Genomic DNA, 17759 nt, shown 5'->3' on the forward strand with positions numbered 1-17759 from the left:
ATATGTTACTCCCAAACAATTTTGATTAATATTACTTTTGACAATAAGGTGTAATCATCCTAATAAGGTCAGAGGCGAGTCCTGTCCGCAACCTTTCCACTTTATTTGAAATTTTGATGAAATCCACACTAGTTAATGTTTGGAAAAAAAAAATGTTTGGACAAGAGACTAGCTATGTTTAGACACGTATAACGACGTCTAGGATCCCTTAATTCATTCTACGACATGATAGATGAAGTACCATCTAGGAAATTTCTTTAAAATATTATTTTGTCATTAGCTAGCCTAGTACGATCTTGAAATTTATGATCAAGTTATGTCGTCTACCTTAGAATCATTTATGTCACAAAAAAATTCCAAAGAAAAACACGACTATTGTAAATTAGAGTTGATCCGTGGGGATTTCAGCCCGATAGAACCCTTCATCTAACCTTCTAAGAACAAAAATTTTTAATAAAAAGAAATTGACCTACCAAACACTTGTGAACAACACGTTTGCATGGTAGCTTCCTCAGCTTTGGAAGTAACCAACAATCATACAGAACATAACACAAGCGTTGTCAACTTACCATGCATATGTTCGTACGTATGTCCACCTATATAAAAAAAATCAAGACATAATAATCTGATTATCACTCCAATTAAACAATCTATCATCCAATAATACTATAATAGTCAAACATAATTAACCTATTAAGAGAAGATGAGCAAGAACGTGAGCTTGATCCTGCTAGTTACTCTTGTGGTTGCGGCAACCACGGCCCAACCCGGCAAGGGTGTGGGCCCAATGGCCGCCTGGGTAACGGTCTCCGCTACCCTTGTTTATGACATTCCCATTTCAAACAACCCAAGGGTTGATGAGTTTCCTAGGGTTGTTGATGTTGCTGAGGTTGATCAAAACAATGGCGGCGGTGGTGGTGGCGGCGCGGTTACTTGTTGGAATGTTGATCAAATTTGCAACCTTGTGACACCGTGTTGCGCCGGGCTGTGGTGTGACAACAACTCTATTGTTATACTTGGGGTATGTAAAAAATCAAACGACGTTAATTAGTCCATCAATGCAACAAGGCTACATGCAACCGTTGCATCCAAAATAAATTAGTTATTGTATGTGTGATGTACTTGTAGTCTTGTGTACTAGTTAAAAAAATAAAAAAATAAATACTCTGTATAAAGTAGGCTTTTGGTTCGTACAGTTATATGAGTTCGAATAAGAAATGAACCTATGATGGTATGAGGTGTGAAACTTCATTACTAATATCATGTGTTTGTTTATATCCGAGAATGAATATATATATTTTTCTTTTTTTTGATACCTGAAGGTTTAGTATGAGTTATACTCACCTCCCCTTAGGACTTCTAAATCTTATACCTTGTGAATTTGAGGTATAAGTTTAGAAAACCAAACACAGTGTATAGGTTTTGCCTTCTATTCCAAACCTATACCTCATACCCAAAATTCCTGAACCAAACACCATCTAAGAGATTCATGTGGTTTATTTATTTATATAATAATGTCTATGTTTGAGTAGGACGTATTAAGGAGTAAAGGGAGTATGAGATCGATAGATGACTAGATGAGTATGAATTGGATTGGAAGATCCACATCGATTAATTCTATATCTTAATTTTTTAATTCTGAATCTCTTCGCGGCATTAGAAGTAGTGTCTTCTCCGATCCTTCAAAAAATCAGAAGCTATTTGAGTTCTAGCTTGTAGTATTGTCAATTATTCTCTTGTATAATTCCTTCTTTGAAGATTAATTATTGAAAATTAAGTTAAAGATTGATTTCGGCCTATAACTTAATCAGTATATTCGGAGTAAATTGTAAATTTTAGCAAAATAAATGACTAATACAATTTCAGATATAAGATAAAAACGTAATGCGAGTAAAAGAATTTGGCAATTACAAAGCAATCTTCTTCAATATTTTTGCATGTCCCACCTTTGTTTTTTAAATATACTATCATGTAACAAATAAATATTTTTGCATGTCCCACCTTTGTTTTTTAAATAGACTATCATGTATCAAATAAGATAAGTAGCGGGGATAGCTCAGTTGGGAGAGCGTCAGACTGAAGATCTGAAGGTCGCGTGTTCGATCCACGCTCACCGCATAATTTTTTTTTTATTCTCTTTCTTTTCCTTTTTTTTTGGGTTTTTTATTTTTAACAATTAACCCTCCGTCCCTTAATATCCGCACCGTTTTGACTTTTTACAGAGGGAGTATAAGATTTACCGCGTTCATCTATTTTAAAGACTAAAAAATATAGGGTGCAGGACTTGCAATTTTGACGTTTATTGAGTGCAAAGCGACTTGTAATTTTCTTGAGTATATTTTTAATTGTCAAACATAAACAAAATCGAGTATATAAATAGAGGGAAAATCAAAACGTTACAAATAAAAGAAAACGAAAAGGTAATTTGTAGAAGATGACCAACTTTTGACAACCCATTCTTTCATATAATGTTAATCTATGTTCTTTGTATAAATTATAGCGACACATTTAACTTGTACCGGGTACATCATAGATCTCATTATTTTTTCTTTAACGAATAAGGAAGAAGGTTAATTTGCTGCTCATACTTTCCCTTATGGTTGCAGTAAGCCGGCAACCAGGGCCGGTCCTGATATTTTCGGGCCCGGAGCAATTGTCAGTGAAGAACTCTTATATATAATGAGAGCTTATTAAAATTTGATATTTGATGGGTCCAAACAAAATATTAGTATAAATAATTTCAACTCCTTAAAGAATACTCCCTCCGTCCCATAATATAGTGCCTGTTTGACCAAAATCACGGTTATTAAGGTAAAGATAACATTGATAATAAAAACAATAATTATTTGTACTTTCAAGATAAAGTACATGTTAGTTGGCTTTTATGGAGAGAGAAATTAGAGATTAAATGTGTGTACATAATTATTGAGGATAAGGCAGTTATCCTATATGATAGAATATCGAATATAGTAGAGTTATGTTATAACTAGGCTATATGATATAAGATAGAAGTGTATATGAATTAGGAAACCTATGAAGAGTAGGAGATCTAGTTTGTATTATAAATAGAGGCGTATGCCCACGTATAACAAAACACAATACAAAACACAATATTATATTTTCCCTATCAATAATATATTTTGACATGGTATCAAGAGCAAGGTGAGATCTTGGGATTAATTACAAAAGTTTCACCCTGCCGGTGGGTTGAAAAATTAGACCCACCGGTGGGATTCATAAGTGCTTATACAAAAGTAAGGTTTTTGTAAGAGTTATTCAATTATTTCCGCTGTGCAATATATACTAATATCATGTTTGATTTTTGTTTTCCGTTGTGAAACAAAAATAAAGTTTCTCTTTTGTTTCTCTTTGGGATGTGTGATATTTTATTCGATCGGTCTTAATATATGGTTGATGATCGAATACGAGGTATGTTGGATGTTCAGTAAGTGGTAATAGGTTGTCATTATTTATCGGTTCTCCATATGTCGTAAGATATGGACGGTTTTTCATGTGTCGTAAGACATGGACGGTTCTCCTTCTGCCGTGAGAGAGGTTTTTCATATTGATATTTTTTTTCTTGTACGAAACGACAGGACTCCTTGAAACGACAGGACTCCTTGACACGACAAGGCAGGCATATAACAATTTTTCTCTTGTACGAAACGACCGGACTCCTTGAAACGACAGTAACGACATGACTCCTTGACACGACAAGGCAGGCATATAACAATTTTTCTCTTGTACGAAACGACCGGACTCCTTGAAACGACATTAACGACAGGACTCCTTGACACGACAAGGCAGGCATATAACAATTTTTCTCTTGTACGAAACGACCGGACTCCTTGAAACGACAGTAACGACATGACTCCTTGATACGACAAGACAACCATATGACATTTTTTTCCTTGTACGAAACGACAGGACTCCTTGAAACGACAGTAACGACAGGACTCCTTGACACGACAAGACAAGCATATGGCATATTTTTTTTATTTCTCCAATCGCAACGTTCGTGAAACTGCCGTTCCGATTGCGGGAGGGTATTGAGGATAAGGCAGTTATCCTATATGATAGAATATCGAATATAGTAGAGTTATGTTATAACTAGGCTATATGATATAAGATAGAAGTCTATATGAATTAGGAAACCTATGAAGAGTAGGAGATCTAGTTTGTATTATAAATAGAGGCGTATGCCCACGTATAACAAAACACAATACAAAACACAATATTATATTTTCCCTATCAATAATATATTTTAACAATAATAAATAGACCTAAAAAAGACAAAAATCAAGCACATGGATTGAATAAAAGTTAAATAGTACAATTTGCAAAGTAAAAATTCTGACTTTTTTAGGACAATATTGGAATTACAATTAGTGCATGAGGGTATTATGGGTAAAAATTAATTGTTTAAAATAGAAATAGGCACATCATTTAGGTACACCATTCTAGGAAAACATGCACTATATTATGGGACGGAGGGAGTACAAGAATAAGGATTACTGTATTTGTAAGAGCTGGTAACAAATCCGTTTACATAACAAAATGTTGCTAGCAGTTATCTTGTTCACTAAATACTTCTATATCAAAGGATCCCTCCTATAATACCGAAATTCGACAAGAAATAATAGGTATATAACTTGTTGACAAAAAAAATTTGCTCTTTGTAAGGCATGTAAAGAACCTATAACTACCAAAATTGAATCTGATGCATCCAGTAGTTGTTAACGAAATAGGTAAGTTCATACTGACCAACTCTACAGCCAAATTAATGAATTATCTGCGAACTCGAAGCAACTCAACATCCATTGTTAACCATGAGTTTGGGGGTACGAGATTCGTGCCCTCACTTCCGTATCTACAGAAATATGCCAGAAACAGTGAGAAATACCCCCAAAGAATATAATGAGCTATTAGTTAAATAACATCACACATAGTAACATAGTATAAGAAATGTTACCCCAATTCCGGCGGTATTTGAAGCCTTCTTTTACCACCAACTTTCATACCTAAAAAAACATAATGTAAGATATCAGCACAATAGTCATTTTGAAGGGATGTTTTAAAGTATGTTGAAGAAACAGCATAAAGAAAACCAATTTAGAAATGTTTGGATTTTAAAATTAAAAAACGACTCATGCACTTACCCTCTACTCCAAGATCAAGTCCACCCATAACACAACCTTCCCCTGGAAGACATTAGAAACAAACGTTATCAATTGAGAATTTGAGACTGTTAAGAAATCAGTTCATAATATGAATTTCATACCAAGGCGAAATTTCAGAGGTTTTTTTCCAGCAGTTGAGTCAAAAATCTGGCTCCCTTTTTTCAGTCTACCAGTATAATGAATAGTGACCTGAAACCAGTATTTAGTCAGTAATTTATCCAAAGCAGCCACACTAAATGATACTGTAAAAAAGAAGAAAATGGTTATCAGACTCGCCTTCTTTCCCGAGGATGCTACTTTTCCATCTTCTTTACCAGCCTCTAGCTCCTTAATAATCAAGCCACCTGAAATTGTCTTTGTATTGCATTTTATTTTCCCATCAGTCTCATTCTCTGCTACACTTGAAGTGTTTAAGGCTTCATTCTCTTTACTATTCTTTCTTTTCTTCTTCTTAACCTTTTTTACTTCAGATTCCTGATCATCAGTTGTATTTTCAGAAACACGCCTCTTTCTGCATGAAGATTGAAGGCAAGTCGGAATCTTAAAGAAAATCAGATCTGAGAAACATCTATCATAGATAACAAGCAAAAGCCATGGAGCAAAAGACAGATACTGCACTAGAGAGATGTACTGAAACTCTGAAAGGTAAAAGTAAATTCTAGCACATACAACAATTACGAGGCATGGGAGCAGGCAACGATGTTCAGTGATGAGGACTTTTTCCTATACAGCACAACTATCATACAAAACGAATTAATATTTCTCAATCTAAAAATCTTCATTGTTAGTTCGTAACCATCAACATTTTAATCTCCATTCTGCTTAAGAGTTAAGAGGCTTTAGACTAAATTGCAACTCAATGGCCTATACAGATCTGATTAAAAGAAATACAGATTAGCATGCCAAGATTGCCAACATAGGCTGCATCATACCAATTTATAGTTTATACCTAAATAGGGCAACAACCAACATGTGTCTGGTATAAGTACATATCCAAGTATTTGACCAACTGTGGATTGAAATTCGGAGCACGGGGACTTTATCCTGAAATTGGACAAAAATGCATGGCTTTCCTGAAACACAGTCTAATGTTTTCATTTTGCATGTACCTTAGTATACTTTGGATTTACTTGAGTAGTTGAGTGGTTATTGTAAAAAATAATGTGCCTTACCTAGCAGCAAGCATAATTTACATTACTTCTTTCCTCTTCTCATTATATACTACTTCCTCTACTGTATAGGGTACAACATACTGATGGGTCCAATAAAAATATGCAGTCAAGAACATGTAACCAAACCCACAAATGGACTTGTATATTCTGGTACTCGAAAATAAATCTTACTAACCTTTTTAAATCTTGATCACCCATTTTAGCATTTGCACACAGTGAAGAGACAGCAGTCTGATCTTCTTTCTCACTTTCACAAATGGGATCACTGGTTGTGTTCTGTTGACAAATAGCTCCATCATCTTCAGAGTCACTCAATATAAATGTCTTCTTAAGGCGCTTGCGACTGCCTTTTCTGTTGCCAGATTTCTTCTTTTTAACTACAGGAGGAAAATAAAAATCAATTTGTCTCTTTCAACATAGAAATGGACAGCAGACTATATCACATAGAAACCATGTAAATATGAAGAACATTTCTGTGACAGCACTTACAAGGACTCAAATTAAGCAAGTACACAGATCAAAACATGTTTCTTTGTGCTAGCTGGCATGTGCAAGTGTGAGTGTGGTTTGAGTCATTCCACAAAAAGGGAAAAAAGAAGCAACAAGATCGAAGTTGTTTACCACCCATCACTCAAAATAACATTAATCAGAATATTTCAAGCATTTTTAAAATTCAAGACTTAAAATACGGCTCACTTCAAGACACATGGACAACACCACTATAGGATCGAATCAAGGATGCTCTTATGCGGTGGCAAACGTTTATCAATTATCATGTAAAATGGAGTACACAATGGCTTCAAATTGCGGAAAATATATATCTTGTAAGGGAAAAAATCAATTAAAGCAGTATATAAAGTATTCATAATCCATATCCAAAAGGAGCCATAAATAAAATGACATTATATACTCAAAAAAGAACTAACAAGAATGGAACATCATTATACCAAACAGAAGGAGAACACCAAATAACCTACTTTCATCGCTAGTCGAAGGTGACGGAGCAAACACTTCTGGATCACTATCATCAATGAAGCTATCCTCTTCATAGTCATCTTCAACACTAAAATCTTCCGTGTCGGACTCTCCAACATCTTCACCGTATGATTCACTTACACAACCGTCAATGGAAAACAAACAATGTAAAGACACATTCCTTGAAGCATCAAATAGAAGGAAAAAGGGGTAGCATGAAGCATAATAGTTTAATATATCTTACATGAAGAGCAACAAAACTAGAAGCTCCATGCCGTCACAGGCTCCACCTAATAGGTTCTAAATTAAAACTCGATACACTACGAGAGTTAACGCTGTCCAACTGTAATACATACATCAACATTACACCAATCCCTCTAAATGTGTGTCTTCCCTAGTGGGTGAGGGTCAGAAGTACGTATGATTACCCTTCAATAATAGAGAGTCTTATTTCTCAAAAAGATACAACTGAAACAAAGGAATAGGAAAGAGTACTACTCTGGACTCTTGAGACATTACAAAGAAGTCCAGAGCAAAAAAATGACCATTTTCAAGCCTTGAAAATCTTTTCAGGAATGGACGGTTAAAATAACAAACAAACAAGGATAACCATGTGATGAAATTGGTGAAGCATCATTAGGCCATAAAAGAACAGAATTTAACATTGTAGAAAAACTCAAGCTAGAAGATAAGAATCAACATTCTGGGCATTAGCAGCAACATATTTAAGCAAGACTAAATTGACTACGAGAACCTAAATATCACAATAAATGAGTCACATACACTAGACTTTCAAGCATAATCAATTTTACATAATTGGCAAGCTCTTATCAGCTATTTGAATATGTCTTATGCACTGCTAACCATTTTAGTTAAAGAGTAAAACAATAAATGAGAAACCATGAAAGCTAACACATATCACTTGAGTTTAACAACTATGTCAATACAATCAATTTTAATGCTTGGCTCTTAAGTTTAATCTTCTTCATAATTTAATGGAGTAACGCTTAGTTAGTTGCAAGGCAAAGAGCGGGTTAAGTTCACAAAGCTTGTCGTGTTTTGGAAGCACAAGAAGTAGACACACCTCATTCATCCGTAGAATACTACCAGAGTACCAGCGTGATGAAGACTGTGATCTGATTATTCGCTTATTCCTAATTCACATACCTACTGACCTACTAGCTAACCAAAGGCATGTCCACAAAACTCAACAGTATTACAAGTTTACAACCCCAAAAAAATGTCTTTCAAATGATTGTTTAAGAAAGGATACGACTCATCATCTCCAATCAAACTCGGTCGAGCACTGCCTACATAGTATCCGCTAAGGTAGACACTACGCGGACCGATAACAGATAAAGTGACTTCATCTGCTTCATCAAACTCGGCTTCCAAATGAAGGAACTCGGCTTTATCAGGCAGTAAAACGCACAACATAACAGGAGTCTTCTTGCCCACATTGCACTGAACATAACTCCTACTGTTAGAAGACCCCATCCCTAGTGTAGCCTACAAATACCCAACAGAATAAGAATGAAAAATATCCATAAACTTTATATATTTGCAACATTCTGCTTTAATCATGTAAAAAGTTGAGGAAGTTTTACCTGGCTTATTCGGAGTCTTCCACAAGATTGATTAGGGGAAAGAGTAAATGGCTTTCCTGGTTTAATTTCAACTCCTACAAACAATCCCAATTCAGTAAAAATTACCCACAAATTAAATCAAAATTCGTGTATAGAAAAGTATGTCTCCAATTAAACCGCCATATGCGCAAGACCGCTGATGTTAGCTTAAAAAAAAAAACTATCTGAGTAGAAGATATAACTATTTGATTAGAAGGTATACTTGTTTGATTCTATTGGAGAGTGTAATTAATAATTGTATAATATAACCATTTGATCATATTGAGTAGCTATTTGATTGAAAATTATAACTATTTGATCACGTTGAGTAATTATTTAATCACATTGAGTAACTATTTGATTAAAAATTATAACTATTTGATTAAAAATTATAACTATTTGATAGTCTTATGTAAGTTTTTGTATACAATCAAACATTCTCCTCCTTATGACACTAAATATTTATTAAGGACAATTACGTATTCTGCTATATGCTTTACATTTTATTAGCCTTAGTCCATGTCAGCAGTCCTAGGAGAATCCTCATAGAATTTGCTGTAATGAGCTGTAGTTTGTCTTTACTGTTTTATTGTTTTCAGTGTTTTGTCCTGTAGCTAGGATATACTTCCTCCGTCTTTTAATACTCGCAACGTTTGTTAGTTTCACGCATGCCAATGCGCAACTTTGATCATTTATATCTTAAATTCTCTTTATGCAAAAATTATAAAAAGTTGATATTTTGAAAATACACATTGAGACGAATCTAACAAGATCCCACATGACTATGTTTTATCTTATATAAAAAGCACTAAGAATAGTCAAAGTAGATTATATGAATAGTGGCAAAAGTCCAAACGTTGCGAGTATTAAAAGACGGAGGAAGTATAATGTAAGGAAAGGTGAACGTTGGAGTTTAGGGTTGAAGCAATAACAATAATCATTTGGCAGCCACCTTTCTTTCTCATCTCTCTCTTCTGCATTCTTAAAAGCTCAGAGTTTTGCTGCATTCACACTCATAAATTCAGACTGATTATTCACAGAATAATTCAGTTCTCATGGTATCAGAGCCACTGAATGTGAGCTAAAATTGAGTATTCTGCTTTAAGCCCTCACAATATCAAACAACACTCTTAAAAATCGAGCCTTTCTCTTCCTCTCATCCAATTTTTCGGAATCTAACTTTTCTGAAGAATCTATCTTTCCCAAAAATCTGATCTTTTTCCCTATTATTCTTCTAAGATGTCTAAATACAGCTTCTCTGACATCCAAAATCCACTTTTCTTACACCCTTCTGATAGTGCTTCCTCAATAGTAGTAGATAAGCTCCAAGGAGCTGCAGATTACAGGTCATGGAGAAGGAGCATGGAGATAAACTTGTCATCAAAAAGAAAGCTGGGATTTGTCAATGGAGACACTGTCAAAGAAACAACTGATGAGGTAAAATCTGAACTTTGGGAAATTTGCAATAATATGGTGGTTGCTTGGATACATCACAATGTTTCACCTTCAGTTAAGAAGTCCATATTATATGTGAATTCTGCCAAAGATATATGGAAACAACTTGAAACCATATTCTCTTTGACAAATGGCTCTAGGAAATACAAGTTAAACAAAGATCTCTATGAGACTAGACAAAATTCTGCCTCCATAAATGAATATTACACTTCTTTATCTATGATATGGGAAGAACTAGAATGCATGAATTCTTTGCCTGTGTTGAATACTACTAATGCTGATATGAAAAAGTTTATAGAAGCTATAAACCTTCAAAAGGAAGAGTCTAAACTCTTTCAGTTCTTAAATGGACTAGATGACATATATGGTCCACAAAGAAGTCAGTTGCTCATGATGAGCCCACTTCCAACAGTAGAGATAGCATGTTCAGTCCTACAACAAGAGGAATCACAAAGGGAGGTGTTAAAAACACCTAAGTATGAGACTGAAATGTCAGCTATGTTTAGCAAGAATCAAGGTGACAATGTGGTGATATGCAAGGCATGTGGAGGAAAGGGTCACAGTGCTGAAAAATGTTGGACAATCATAGGATACCCAAAATGGCACTCAAGACATGGGAAACAAGTGCAAAAAGGTTCTCAAAGAGAACAACCGGGAACTTCCTCTGGTAACAAGTGGAATAACAACCGGCAAAGTTACCCTAGAATGGCTGCAAATGTATCTCAGGGGGAGCCTGGACTGCTGTTCACTCAACAACAACTAGATCAACTAGTTAAGTTGTTGCCAACTCTCACAACAAAAGCAACAATTAGAGATTCAGAGACAGATGAAGAGATTGATAACCATTTCTCAGGCATGATATCGTGCTTCCATGTTACTGGATTAACGGATGAATGGATTATTGATTCGGGAGCATCTGACCATATGACACCATCTCTAAGTAAGTTGAGTGAGGTGGTACAGGTACAAAACTCTCCTAGAATCAATCTTCCCACAGGTGACACAACAAAAATCACACACATGGGTAGAACTAGTGTAGCACCTGGTCTGACACTAAAAAATGTGTTGTGCGTGCCAAATTTCAAACACAACTTGCTATCTGTGCAGAAACTAATCAAGGATGGAAATTGTGAGGTTCAATTCTTCGCTAGGCACTGTGAGATAAGAGACAGTTCTACAAAGGAAGTGAAAGGAATAGGCCAAGCCAAGAACGGTCTATACTACCTGAATACAAAAGAGAATGCCTCACACAAAGCTACTTGTCTGGTTAGCCAAAAATTACCCGAACTCCACAAAAATCCTCTAAACTCACCCAAAACCAAACCTGATCAGTTTGCCCTGTGGCATCACAGGCTTGGACATGCTTCCTTGTCAAAGTTACAACATATTGATGTTGTTAAACCTCACATCCAAAACACAAACCCTATTTGCATCACATGTCCTATGTCCAAATTCACCAAACTTCCTTTTCAACTGAGTTTTTCCCATGCTTCTGAACCTTTTGAACTGATACACATGGATATTTGGGGCCCGTATAGAGTGTGCACCAGAGGAAAATACAGGCATTTCATGACCATAGTTGATGATCATACTAGATCTACTTGGATCTACCTGTTGCAGTTCAAATCTCAATCTTTGAGTACTCTTGAAACATTCTTGAGTTATGCTAAAAATCACTTCAAGAAATCTGTAAAATTTCTGCGATCAGATAATGCATTGGAATTCGATGATGAAACGTGTAGAGCTTTCTTTGCACAAAACGGGATAATACATCAAACTTCCTGTGTTAAAAGGCCACAACAGAACGCAAGAGTTGAAAGAAAGCATCGGCATATCTTAGAAGTGTCAAGGGCCTTGAGATTTCAAGCTGCTCTGCCTCTTATGTATTGGGGAGATTGTGTCATGACAGCAGCACACATTATAAATAGGCTTCCTGTACAAGTCTTGCAGAACAAAACTCCATATGAAGCGTTGCACAAGAAGGAACCTGATTATAGTCACTTAAGGGTGATGGGATGCCTAGCATTTGCTAGCAACCCAGAACAATCTACAGACAAGTTCTCTCCTAGGGGAGTTCCTTGTGTCTTCATGGGATATCCACCAACTCAGCGAGGGTTTAAACTTCTTAACCTTCTCAATATGCAGATGTTTGTTTCGAGGGATGTCACGTTCCATGAAGAAGTGTTCCTATTTCACACCAACACAGATCAAAACTACATGAAACCTATTCCTAACCCGAAACCAGAAACAACCAAACCTGTGTTTGCTCATGATCATTACTGGTTTGCTAATGATGAGATAGAACGAGAAACTGAAAGTCAGGATACTCCTCAACCTTCATCACCTACGCAACCCATTCAGTCTCTATCTCCTATGCATCAGTCACCACATCTATCTCCTACAGTGGTGGAGGAACCTAGAAGAACAACCAGAAATATCACTCAACCAGGTTGGATGAAAGATTACAAAGTTCAAATGCCTTCAGCTAACTTTGCCTCGATATCCGACATTGCTGATGCTATTCTAGAGCCAACTTTCTTCTGTTTTCTCTCTAAGATCATCAACTCTAAAGACCCTATATCATTCAAAGAGGCTGTATCACAATCTCAGTGGGTTGTAGCCATGAACAAAGAGCTAGAAGCTCTAGAAAAAAATGATACTTGGGATGTCACGACACTTCCACTGGGGAAGACTGCAATTGGATGCAAATGGTTATATAGAACCAAATTCAACTCTGATGACAGTGTAGAAAGGTACAAATCCAGATTGGTTATACTTGGATGCAATCAGAGGTACGGGGAGGACTATGCTGAGACCTTTGCACCCGTTGCTAAGATGACTACTGTTAGAGCTGTATTGGCAGTTGCAGCAATGCAAGATTGGTACACATTCCAAATGGATGTGACCAATGCTTTTCTCCATGGAGATTTGCATGAATGTGTGTATATAAAAATGCCTAAGGGTTATACTCACTTTGGGAGCAGAATTGAGCTAAATACAGAAGCTAAAAAACCATCATCCACAACAGTGTGCAAACTGAAGAAATCCCTATACGGCCTAAAACAAGCTCCTAGGCAATGGTTTTCTAAACTGTCACTTACTCTGGTGGAATTTGGGTACAATCAATCTAAAGCTGACTATAGTCTCTTTACAAAAACTCGACACGACAACATAACACTGATCTTAGTGTATGTTGATGATCTCTTGATATCAGGAAATTCCCTAGAAGAAATTCAGAAGCTGAAAGACATGTTAAGTCATGCCTTCCTCATGAAAGATCTAGGAGAGCTAAGGTACTTCTTGGGTTTGGAAATTGATAGATCCTCAACTGGCTTCTTCGTATCACAAAGGAAATACACTCCGGACCTTCTCAAAGAATACAACATGATGGATGCTAAACCACTTCAGCTTCCCATGGATCCTAATCTGAAATTGACACCTGATAAAGGAGATATTCTCCCCTCACCAACTGCATACCAGAGGTTACTTGGAAAATTGATCTACCTGACAATCACAAGACCTTGACATTGCATTCTCTGTGCAACTATTAAGTCAACACATGCACCAGCCTACAACGGTTCATATGCAAGCAGCCAAGAGACTCCTCAGATATCTGCTTGGCACATACTCGCAAGGCATATTGTTTGCTTCTACATCAGCTGCATACCTCGCTGCTTATTGTGACAGCGATTGGGCAAGCTGCCCTATATCTAGAAGGTCGACTTCAGGCTACTGCATATTCCTCGGTCAATCACCAGTCTCATGGAAAGCAAAGAAACAAACGGTGGTGGCCAGATCAACAGCTGAGGCAGAATATAGGTCCATGGCTATCACAACATGTGAAGTCACTTGGCTCAAAACTCTACTCAAAGACCTAGGCCTAAAACACCTACCTCCAACAATATTGAAGTGTGACAACGAAGCTGCATTGGCAATAGCAGCAAACCCGGTCCTGCATGAGAGGACAAAGCACCTTGAAATTGATTGTCACTACATTAGAGACAAGATTCAAGCTGGAGAAATCATCACTGAACATGTCTCTTCTACTAATCAGGTTGCTGACATCCTCACCAAAATCCTACCAGTTAAACAACATCAAAAACTACTCAGCAAGTTGGGAGCTTCTTCTACTACATCACTCCCAGCTTGAGGGGGAGTATTAAGGACAATTACGTATTCTGCTATATGCTTTACATTTTATTAGCCTTAGTCCATGTCAGCAGTCCTAGGAGAATCCTCATAGAATTTGCTGTAATGAAATGTAGTTTGTCTTTACTGCTTTATTGTTTTCAGTGTTTTGTCCTGTAGCTAGGATATATAATGTAAGGAAAGGTGAACGTTGGAGTTTAGGGTTGAAGCAATAACAATAATCATTTGGCAGCCACCTTTCTTTCTCATCTCTCTCTTCTGCATTCTTAAAAGCTCAGAGTTTTGCTGCATTCACACTCATAAATTCAGACTGATTATTCACAGAATAATTCAGTTCTCAATATTGCAATCAGAAACACCCCATTTCAAAACCTACCAATCAATCACAATACAGGAAAAAACACATCAATATAATAATTAACTAAAAAAAATAATAACTTATTATCTTCTGCATTCCAAAATCATGCAAACAGATAAACCCTGTTATTTTAATTGCCAAATAGTTGTAATCCTAACACTTATAAAGCTTCATACTTTGATTACTATTCACCCAATAGTGCATTTACGTGCATGCCCCTCATTTCCTTCTTTGTTTTATTTTGTCTTATTCTTAATAATAGAGCGTTTACGATTTCACCCTTCCATTGCTATACAAAATGTATTGTTTTGGGTATAATTGCCTATATATTGTACCTTCGAACTATCAATTAAAATGCATATGGTTTCTATTTCCTGTTACATGTAAATCCAACATCTAACTTTAACATATCATTTCTAGCTTTTACCATAAATGGTAAGTTACTAGCTTTTAAGTAACATTTTTACAAAAATAATTTTGTATACCTTCGGGGATCGTGCGCGCTATCCAACAACTAGTTTCATAAAAACTTCAAAGATTAAATCCAAAACAAGAGACAAAAATGAGAAAACTAACCCCAAAAAGCCATGTCTGCGGGGAAATAACCTCTTCAGCTCCCACTCTGCAACTGAGAATTTTGAAAAAAAACAAAACAAAAAAGCCTAAGGCGATTTCCCTTCCTGAGATGAACAATACCACTTTAAATTTTTTAATTTTTTTTGGAAACAACACCACCTTTAACGGATTAGGTCTAATTAAGGCGCCCTAAACTGACGAGAAGTTGAGGAGAGCAGTAATTTGGGTATGGGTGGTCGAAAGTTTGGTGATTGGCGAAAGTTTATGTTAATGGCGGTTTTGGCGCCAATTCGCCTATGTCTCGTGGAGAGGGGAAGAGGGAGTAGGGTTTTCCGGTTTCTTTCGAAAATTGAAAATGGGAAATTCGTGGCCCATTTTTGCTGATTCAGGCGATCAGCCCGAAGTCGACGATACCCATGAGAAAAAAGTTTAAGTAGGTCCAAGTGTCCAACACGTAAGAGGTTTTATTTGTTTTTTTACGGTTTATATCAGGAAATAGTATGTTGGCTCGGGCCATGCCACGGATTATAATGTGAATAACAATTACTCCATCCGTCCCATAATTATCTTCCTATTTGACCAAAAACACGGATTTTAAGAAAAGTGGAATATAGTACATGAAAAAGTAGAATAAAGTACAAATGATGATTGAGTTGTATGAAAAAGTGGAATAAAGTACATGTGAAAGAGAATATAGTACATGGGAAAAGTGGAATATACTCCCTCCATTCCTTTTTGTTGTTCCCATTTCCTTTTTTGGCATTTCTTTTTGTTGTTCCCCTACTGAATCTTTACTATTTTTGGCCATAGTTTTTTTACCAATTTACCCTAAGATTCCCCACTATTTACCAAAAAACCCTAAGATTCTACCCTTTTCCCAACCTAAATTTCACCACTTTCATTATTTTATTCATCCAATTGACCCGTCCCTATCTTCATCTCTCTCCTATTTTCGACCGTCTCCTCCTTCCTCTCTCTGTTCCTCTCTCTCCTCCTTCCTCTCTCTGTTTCTCTCTCTCCTCCTTCCTCTCAAGAACATTAGTTCTTCATTTTCCATCTTTCTCCTCTCACTTTTCTCTCTCTCTCCTCCTTCCTCTCTCACTTTTCTCTCTCTATTTCTCTTAAGAACACTAAAATGTTCTTCATTTTTCATTCTTGTTCGCCGCCACATATACCACCACACGTCCGCCACCGCCACCACCCTCCTTCCTCTCTCTGTTTCTCTCAAGAATGCGTATTATGGCTTTAAATGGTGAAATTCGACCATAAAAACTCTAGATCTAGAGTTTTTATGGTCGAATTTAACCTCTAAATCCTTAAAATCGTGAGTGATAGCAAGGATCAAGTGAGTATTAATTTTTTTTGTCGATTTTTCTGGTTGAATTTGGTCGAATTTCTCGGTTGATTTTCGTCGAATTTTTGGGTTAATTTTGGTCGATTTTTGGCTGAGTTTTTGGGTTGATTTTGGCCGATTTTTGGGTTACATTTCGTCGAATTTTTGGGTTAATTTTGGTCGATTTTTGGCTGAGTTTATGGGTTGATTTTGGCCGATTTTTGGGTTAAATTTCGTCGGATTTGGTGGTTGATTTTGGGTTGAATTTGTTCGTATTTTAAGGGTTGAATTTGTTCATATTTCTGGGTTGAATTTTTTTTGATTTTTTGGGTTGATTTTTTCTGGGTTCATATTTCTGGGTTCATATTTCTGGGTTGATATTTCTGGGTTGATATTTCTGGGTTGATATTTCTGGGTTGATATTTCTGGGTTCATATTTCTGGGTTCATATTTCTGGGTTGAATTCTTTTCTGGGTTGATTTTTTCTCAATTTTTTGGGTTTCTATCTTGTCGAATTTTCCGGGTTGCTATCTTGTCGAATTTTATGAATTTTCTGGGTTGCTATCTTGTCGAATCTTCATCTTTGGTTTTTTCCCAACTTTTTGGTCGATTTTTTGTTTGATTTTCTTGGTTTATTTTGTGGAATTTTCTGGGGTTTTTTTTAGTTATTTTTCTTGATTATTTTTTTGTTGATTTTCTGGTTTGAATTTTCTTGATTTTTTTTGTTTAAAATTTTGATGATTTTTCTGGTTTGAATTTAATCTGATTTTTTTTTTGTTATTAATAATAAAATATCTCCCATTTATCTTATTTTTTTAATATTATCTCTCACTTAACTTTATTTTTATATATATAATCTCTTACCCCCAATTATTATTCTTACACCCCATCATTACTCATATCCCAATACAACCCAAGATTCCAGTTTTCTTAAAA

The 17759-nt window shown here is 36.0% G+C and overlaps 1 protein-coding gene and 1 non-coding gene across 2 annotated transcripts; one reads left to right on the forward strand and one right to left on the reverse strand.

Moving 5' to 3' along the window:
- The first annotated feature begins 2045 nt into the window (after positions 1–2045).
- On the forward strand, positions 2046–2118 carry TRNAF-GAA (transfer RNA phenylalanine (anticodon GAA)). The gene has a single exon. It is a non-coding gene; the product is annotated as a tRNA-Phe (tRNA).
- A 2171-nt stretch (positions 2119–4289) lies between these two features.
- LOC110782167 (peptidyl-prolyl cis-trans isomerase FKBP43) lies at positions 4290–15902 on the reverse strand. Its single transcript, XM_021986283.2, has 10 exons — positions 15491–15902; positions 8935–9008; positions 8601–8836; positions 7330–7463; positions 6528–6729; positions 5457–5691; positions 5282–5369; positions 5160–5201; positions 4973–5021; positions 4290–4870 (listed from the first exon to the last, which is right to left on the reverse strand). Exons 1-10 carry the CDS (start codon positions 15501–15503, stop codon positions 4789–4791), a joined length of 1155 nt encoding a protein of 384 aa, XP_021841975.2. The 5' UTR covers positions 15504–15902; the 3' UTR covers positions 4290–4788.
- Between the last annotated feature and the right edge of the window lie 1857 nt (positions 15903–17759).

The sequence above is a fragment of the Spinacia oleracea genome, chromosome 2 (assembly GCF_020520425.1).
Source record: "Spinacia oleracea cultivar Varoflay chromosome 2, BTI_SOV_V1, whole genome shotgun sequence".
Taxonomy (NCBI): domain Eukaryota; kingdom Viridiplantae; phylum Streptophyta; class Magnoliopsida; order Caryophyllales; family Amaranthaceae; genus Spinacia; species Spinacia oleracea.